This window comes from Gavialis gangeticus, unplaced genomic scaffold (assembly GCF_001723915.1).
Source record: "Gavialis gangeticus isolate Ggan-Ray unplaced genomic scaffold, GavGan_comp1, whole genome shotgun sequence".
NCBI lineage: Eukaryota > Metazoa > Chordata > Crocodylia > Gavialidae > Gavialis > Gavialis gangeticus.
In genome coordinates this window covers 151014919-151023517 of record NW_017729024.1, presented here as the reverse complement: position 1 = coordinate 151023517, position 8599 = coordinate 151014919, and the positions used below count along the sequence as shown (strand labels likewise).

Genomic DNA, 8599 nt, shown 5'->3' with positions numbered 1-8599 from the left:
TTGTCTCTATTCTTCATTCACAGAGCTCTCAAATGCTTAGCACCACCTTCTTGAGATCAGCATGGAGCTCTAATCTGTATATCTTTTAGATCCTTTAAAACACCTACTTTTAACGTGCCCAAAAGAAACCAATTGTAATTAACCTGTATCATAAAAATGATTCAGTATTTGTTATTCCCTTTCCCCTAGATTTATCTATCTTCTTATTCTTTCTTTAAGAACTCCTTGGGATATCCCTTGGAGTATGTCTCTACAGTCCAAAGACTCAAATACACATGCTCAAACCAGATTTAAATTATTAGGCTCCAGTATCTTCATGGAAGCATGAAGCTTTGTATGAACTAGATACCTGCGTATATACAGAGGGCCCCAGTAGCCTGCACTGAACCCTGTGCTTCCTCAAGCACATTATGATGAAGACCCAACCAAGTTAAAGTTTTCTTGGATAGGTGTTTGGATTGCAGTCTAAATATATGCTTATAGACTTGTAGCACCCTATGTGGCACCGCAACTGAAAACCACTCAAAAGGGTCAGATCCTGCAGTCCTTATTCCCACCAGAACAATAACAGTATTACTGCAGTCTGTTGGAACACCAGGGTGTCAAGGGAAATAGCAATATTTTCTGAGTATTTCAGAAATTCACAGGAACCATTACTGACACTGCAGCAACTTAATTTTCCATTTTTAGCAGTTGGTTAGTAATGGGCTCAAGGATCAGTGATTCACATTACATTTTAAACCTCAAAACACAGTTATTAACTTATGTTTCAAATTTTTAGACCTGCATATTTACTGACTTTGATGGATTCACTCCAAGGATGATTTGTTCCACTGTTTTTCTGTATTTCTGCATACCCAGTAAAGATCACTGCTAGGTTATATCATGGTAATACGTGAAGCTTTGTTCTAAATTTAAAAATCTTGGTAATAACTTTTGGAAGTAAAATAGTTATATGTAAAAACAATAATTACCTTCTCTTGGTATTGCCGTCGAGAGGAATCCAAAGACTGAATTAGGGCAGTGGCATGACCAACAAACATGGCATAACATGTAGCCCCCACAATCATACTCAACATGGTAATCCAAAGATCAGACATGCTGACAGGGGCCCGGGCTCCGTAACCAATGCAAAGCATATGACTCATAGCTTTGAAGAGTGCGTATGAGTACTGCTTTCCCCAGGAATCATTCTGCAAGAAAAGAGGAAAAATAACTGAGTTAGCAAGGAGATGGACAAAATATTTTTGATTGGTATAATAGGAACATAAATCACCTATCTGAAAGAATATGCTGGTAATGTGCCCTCTGTGAATAGGAAAAAAGATATTCCATCTAAATTAACTGTTATAGAAAATGCTGGAAAACCTGTCAGATATTGCTTGGTACATGGGTAGAAAAAAACCACATGCACACACACCCACACAGTTCACACTTGTATGCTAGCTAGGGCTGTGCAAAACAGCACCATTTTGTTTTAACTTCTGTTTCACCATTTTGATGGGACAGTGTTTCATTTTGAGTTTCATGTAGTTTTGAAGCAATGTTCTGTTTCATTTTGTTAAAAATGTTTCACTGTTTCAAATCTGTTTCATTGTTTCACCCATAGGCTATAATGGGGAAGCATCAAACTGCCTATAACTTTGTCCTTTCTTGCCTGATTTGGATGCATACAACAGAGATGGTAGCCCCTTCTGAGGGCATGAAGCCTGCCAAGTTTCAAGGAGATAGGTGCAGTGGTTTCTGGGAAACTGCAACTCAAGTTGCTGACAAGCAATGCTCGTGTCAGGTGTGCGTGTTAAGACACAGCAGGATGAAAACTGCAGGCATGGTAGTCCCTGCTGAGGCCAAGAAGCCTGCCATGTTTCAAGGAGATAGGTGCAGAGGTTTCTGGGAAACTGCACCTCAAGCTGCTGACAAGCAAAACTCGTGACGTGTGACTGTGTGTGTGTTAAGACATGCCCTCACTGGTGCTGGAGCCTCTACACGACAAGGTAGTGTGCCTCCATGAAGTCTCCTCCTCTCCTACAGCCTCAACTGGTCCACCATTTTAAATGACAACAGGTAATAACTTAGTAAGCAGCACAGTATCACCAGCAGCATCTCAGGCAGCCAAACTGTGATAGAGCCTTTCTTTCCTTTCCTGCAGGAGCTTCTTCTCCAGCAACTGCTAGAGAACTCTCCTTGCCAGCCCAAGCTCTAGGGCTTAGATGTGCCCAGGGCCCTGCTTCCTTCTGGTCAGCTGACCGGGGACAGGTGCTAGGGGTGTTGGTCTAAGAACATGGCACTGCCAGACAAGGTTATTTGGGTCAATCTAATTTGATATCTTTTAGTAGATCAACTGAATAGTTACCGAAACTCATGAACTCAATGTAGACAGTGGAATTCTGACATGCTACAACCTGACGGACATCTGACTCTCCAGGTACTTCTGCACTTTTACCTGTGCTGCTACATCTCCTGATGCCTTCATTTCCATTTTCACTGACTGGATTTCTTGCTTGCATTGCATGCCAGGCCAGCCTCTGGGTCCTTTACTATTCATTCCATCCAAGAACAGTACACACACCAACTGCAGGTGCTTCCTCAGCCAGACAAAGGGTTTTTTGACCTGAAAGCTGGCATCCCAAGCAACTAAGCTGAGCTCACCTGAAGCCCCACAACTTCACTGCAACCAGCATGCCTCAGGCCTGTCAAAGATGTGACAGGTCTGGGCTTTCCCCAGCCAGAACTGTGTGCATGCATGTGGTACCTGGAGGTTATGGTGCCTCCTACCTGCCTTTCACCAGGGGGATCCTCGGTCCTGGCATTTACAGGGCTGCTGGGCTGCCATCAGTCCCACCAGGGCTCCTAACCTTGGCAGAGTGAAGTTTTAGTGGTCACGCCCAGGACCTGGGGCCTACTCTTTTCTCACAGCCCCAGTCCATACCTCCAAGTTCATCCTACCATCGGAGCTCAGCAGAGACATGTTCTTTCTCTGCCGGCTGGTGATGTAGTGAGTGCCCCCTTCAGGTTTGAGAGCGGGGCATTCAATTATTTTTAAAAAATGAGAAAAGGAAATAGGTGCGGACAGAGTTAGGAGAGGGGCATTCACTCAATCTGCACCTGGAGCTTGGGGAACCCCAGCAGCAGGAGGTTCACCTTGAGGAACACCAGCTGCTCCACCAAACCAGGATCCAAAGAAGTATGGTGGGGTGTCACTACATCACCAGCAATGCTGAACACCCTCTCACCTTGGAACACTGGTTGGTGGACAGGAAGGGTGTTTCTGGGAAACTGTGGCCATATCTGGCCACATCTTGCTATGGCTTGCCCAGGAGGCCAAGGGGTTGCACAGCAGCAGCTCCATGTCCTCAGCAAGATAGGCAGCCACCAAAGCATGCGCGCTACCTGCCTGATGGTGGAGTCTGGTGCCTCTGGACCCCAGCATGGAAGCCATGCCCTTGGCCCATATTGGCAGCACCTGTAGTAGAGGAGGAGACTGGCTGGTGGATGGCATGCTGGCATGGGACAGTGGATCCCCCTCTTCCACATCCCTCCACCTCTGCCATTCTGCCTTCCTGACTCTCTTCACCTGCAGCTCCATCCACTGATTCAGGCTTTGACTACTGCAGATGCTGCCATTCACCCTCGGGTCATACATGGCAGCCAGCACATGGACCATACTGGACTGCAAGGGAGCAAGCCATTTCCTGACACCCTCCTTCAGCCGCCACACCAGTGTCTGCACATCTCGTGACAACAGCTTGCCCCAGCCAGGAACACTGATCCCCTGGAAGCTCTCCATTTGGCTCTGAAGTTCCCTCACTACAGGGATCACCTGGATAAGGAGGGCATTGCCAGTGCTGAGAGTCTCGCTGGCCTCAAGGAAGGGCTTGAGGACCACCAAGATCTGGGAGATGGTATCCCATTCATCTCTGTTAAAGGGGATGCTGATCCTAATCTTCCAAAGCAAGACCATCTCACGGGTGGCCTTCTGTTGCTCCACCAGCCTCTCGAGCATCAGGTATGTGGAGTTGCACTGAGTCTCCACATCCTGCATGATTTTGTGCATTGGGATGTTCAGCTCTGCTTGTTTGTCCCACAGTATCTTGCCCCCCTTTCTGCTTCGGTGGAAGTAGCCTGCCACCTTCCTGCATTTTGAAATGAGCTTGCTGACAGTGCTGGCGATGTCACCAGCAGCCATCCCCCTGCAAGGCCTCCCTGACTATAAGGTGGAACTTGTGTGCCACACAGTGGATGCCAACAAAGTTGTCATCATATGCCACCTTCCCTATATTGGCCCCATTGTTGGTGACCATAAACCCATAGGTGAGCTTGCCCTGCCCAATGAGCCACCCTTGCACCAAGCAGTTCATGGCCCCCACGATCTCTGTTGCTGTGTGGGACTCATCTATCACCTCAGCTTGAAGGAGAGCCCTGACATCCTGACTGGTTGCACCAGTGCTCTGTGAGGGAGAGGTATGCATGACCTCAACCCTGGCTTCTCCAGATGTCCGAGGTGAAGTGTTAAGGCCACCTGTGGACCTGCCTTGTGCAGCTCCTCTCTCAAGTACTCCCTGCATGCCTCATACAGGGAGGGCTCCACCATCCTGTAGCAGGCACTTGGTAGGATGGGACCACAAGTGCCATGAGCTGCCTGAACCCTAAGCAGAAGGGCTGGCCATCCACAGCAAGCATCTCTCCAATGCTCTGGGTGATCTTGTTCACCCTTCCAATGTACTCCACTTCCTGTCTGCCTTTCCCTGACTGTTCCAGGGTGGCCTTCCTCTGCTTTGGGGGAATGGGGGCTTTGAAGCAAGAGGGGGACTTCCCTTTGGGCATGCTTTCACTGGTGCCAGGCTGAGAAGGAGCAAGGACAAGGGGGGTGGTGCCTGTGGAGATGAATCAGCATCCCCGTGGTGCTCATGTGTTTTGTTCCCTTACCCGGGCTGTTTTTGGGTTGGCAGTGCAGGCAGATAGCATATGTGGGATCATCTGCCAGCTCAAAATGATCCCAGGCCACACTACCCACTCGCTTCTGGGGTGCAGGTGTATGTGTGGATGCTGCAGTTTCCCCCTCCTCATCAGGCAGAGACAGAGCAACAGGAGGAATGGACTCATCTGAGCTGCTTGTCTCCGTAACCTCTATCTCATCCTCCTCTGAAGTGTCTTCTGGGGAAGGAGACCTGGCTCTAGGAGAAACTTGAGGGGTGTGGAGCACAAACTCAGATGATTTCCCCTCCTTGCCCAGAATTTCCCTTGCTGGGGCACTCAGATCCAGCTCCAGCTCCAGCTCCAGCTCTTCCTCTGGTGCTGGAAGGCTCAGCATGGAAAGTGAAATGAGGGTGGAGGAGGCTGTCACACTGGTGCTTGTTGTCATGGTGATAGTGGGAGGTGGGCTATGGCTGATGCTTTTGGAGGGGATGCAGACACAGGCACAGGCAGTGGAACTGGCACTTCTCCCCTCTCTTTGCTGCCTGTACTAGTGGAAGCCTTATGCCTGCTTGTTGTAGCAAAAAGGCTGCGTCTCAGTTTGAGGGGGGTGGAGGAATTTACAGCTCTCCCTCTGAGCCCTTTTCCACCCCTCCCTGAAGGCTTTCCAGCAGGCTTTATAGTATGTTTCATAGTGTCTTGTCTTTGTCTTGGTGTGCTGGCAAATCTGTCTCTTCTTCTTCTGTAATGTTATCTATCAGTTTTATGCAATATATGTAGATGTTAAGATAATTGTATGTATGTGTATTTATGTAATGTATGTATGTTTGTATGTATGTATTTATGTAATAAATAGAATAAATATATAAATGTATATGTGTTTTCCTATAAAAAATCTATATTATAATATGCAATATAATTATGCTGTGCTTCCCTGCACTGTAAGAGAAAGCACAGATTTGAAAAGAATCAAAATAGACTAAACAAAAAGAGGATGTTGGCAGATGATTAAATTGAAAAGAATAAATCAATGAATATAATAATAAAATAAAAGGGTATATAAAGAAAGCAAAAGGTATTGATGAATCCCACTTGCTAAGCTAGCAAGTAGGAAGTGAATGGTAGCCTTTGTTGTCTAAAGCTGCTGAGCTTCTGGAAGACAGTGCAGTTACTAACCCCAAGGCAGAAAGCGGCCCAGTTCAAACAATGCTGCTTTTTATGCAGTTTTTCCATCCCTCCCCTGGAGCACTGGGATTGGAAGGGACCTCAGAGAAGGACCACAGTCACAGGGCCACTACACAGTCAATATCAGAGCAGTCTTTCCCCCCTCTTCCTCCTTCCTCTCTTTACTTTCTGTTTCCCTGCAGGCAAGCCCAGTTTCAGTTTCAAAATTAAAAACGTTTCAAAATTTTCAAAACATTTTGACTGGCTCGTTTGGTTTCAAAGCTGTTTCAAAGGCCTTCATTTCATTTAGATGTTGCTGTTTCAAGCTCAAAACAAGTCAAAATAGCATCAAAATGAAACAGCCAGTGAAATTTTGCACAGCCCTAATCCTAGCCTAATTGAGATGAGGATAAAAAGTCAATTTCATTTCATAGTACAGTGTTAGAAGTTTTGAAAAACTGATCATAAACACTTATCCAATGTACTCTTGTTTAATACAGTCTTGGTTTCTTCCTTTCCAAAACCATTCATAGATTCATAGATTGTGGAGCTGGAAAGGACCTTGAAAGATCATTGGATCCAGACCCCTGCACCAGGCAGGAAAGACAACTCAGGTCAGGTGACCCCAGCAAGGTGACCATCCAGTCTCCTCTTGAAGATTTCTAGGGTAGAAGATTGCAGCACCTCTAGAGGGAGCTTATTCCACAGTCTGGGCACCCTACCTATGAAGAAGTTTTTCCTAATGTTGAGCCTGAAGCAGTCTTCCAGGAGTTTCTGGCCATTACTCCTAGTTTTACCCAAGGGTGCCCTGGGTTGCTCAGTTGCTCACTGAGCCCTCTAACGTAGCAGCACGCTGCTACCAAGTCCCCTCTCAGCTGTCTCTTTTTCCAGGCCGAAGAATCCCAGGTCCCTCAGCCTTTCCTCATATGGCTTGCCTTGCAAGTTTCTGATCATATGGGTGGTTCTTCTCTGGACTCTCTCAAGCTTTACCATGTCCTTGTTGAAGTGCAGCACCAAGTACTGGACACAGTACTCCAGCTGTGGTCTCACCAGTGCTCAGTAGAGTGGAAGAATCACTTCCTTGGTTTTGCTGGAGATACATTGATTGATGCATGCCAGAGTATTATTTGCCCTGCTGGCTACAGCATTGCACTATCAGCTCATATTCATACTGTGGTCTGTTATTACCCCCAGGTCCCTTTCATTCGTGGTGCTCGTCAGTTTGGCACCACCAAACCTGTAGGTGTGTAGGGGGTTGTTCATCCCCACATGCAGCACTTTACATTTCTCGATGTTAAACTTCATCTGGTTCCAACCCGCCCAACTTGCAAGCCTGTCTAGGTCTGACTGTATCTGTAGCCTGTTCTTATGCCTAATTGTTCACATTATCCATGTATTAATGTAATGAGAAAATGCCCAAGGCTAATGGCTTATTTTTTCCTCCAGTTTAGTAAAATGCTGTGCAAATCATTGTCAAATAAAAACAGCTTGTTCCTAACTGAACCTATCCTTTCTGCATCTGAAAAACCCAAACACGTAGAACTTGTATGTTCAGTTCGAAGAAACTAATTAACTAAATCTTTCCAGAAATGGAAGGTTCCCTATACAGTGTTTTCCCTAGGCATCTTCCAGTTCACAGGCTGCTCTTGCATCCTGTGTTCTTCCTGAGATGAGGTTCTAATACAATGCACTATGGATGTCATCAATTACCATTGCCAAGCATTTTGCTTTAACAAGCTTAAGCTATTAAATATCATTCATTTCAACATCATTGACTAGATATGTCATTTATAATGCACACAATACAGAATTTGTGGTTTATATTTTTCCAGCCATTAGCTATTGCACTTCCAAAGTAAAACAACTAATTCACATTGGTAAGTTTTTTACTTCTAGTTCTTGGGTTTTTTTGTGACAGAATCCAGACTTGATCGATAACATTTAATCAAAAGTCATGACAAAACAGCTAACACACCCACATATTCAGAATTACAATTATAAATGTGGGGCAAATTCAGTGATAATACATAACACCAATTCTGGATACCTTTTGTGAGATCTGGAAACCCCCACAAACTCATTCACAATCTTTCAAAACTGCACACGTGTTTGTAGTCCCCTTTGGTCTTCCATACTTTCAAAGGAGCTGTTCGCAAATAAAATCTAACATTTTAAAGACGTCACAGAAGCCCTTAGATTCAGCTTTCATCTTGGCTTTTTCCTGGTTTCTCTGGCAAAGGATTGAAATGAAAACTGCTTTAGAGAAGTTAAATTTTCACTGCCCAGACTAACATGTTGCCCTTGAAGCCTCACAGCACAGATAAACAAACACAGGGGTATATGGAAGTGATACATTTAGATCACTCTAACTGAGGTTAGAGTGATCTACATGTGCAGGTCTGCAAGTCTTTGCAGGGCTTAAGTCACCCTGAATATGGTGTGCCTGAGGTACAGTTAGTTCTCTTCAGATAGAAAAGTCCCAGGGCGGTGTTGTTATTACACAGTGTCCTCTCCTCTTCCC

At 45.6% G+C, this 8599-nt stretch overlaps 1 protein-coding gene across 1 annotated transcript in view; it reads right to left on the bottom strand.

Moving 5' to 3' along the window:
- The window catches only part of HCN1 (hyperpolarization activated cyclic nucleotide gated potassium channel 1), a 367059-nt gene that overhangs the window by 103328 nt on the left and 255132 nt on the right, over positions 1-8599 (bottom strand). The window contains exon 4 of the mRNA XM_019518266.1: positions 975-1193. Within this exon, the coding sequence (XP_019373811.1) occupies positions 975-1193 (219 nt within the window). The remainder of the gene's footprint in view (positions 1-974; positions 1194-8599) is intronic.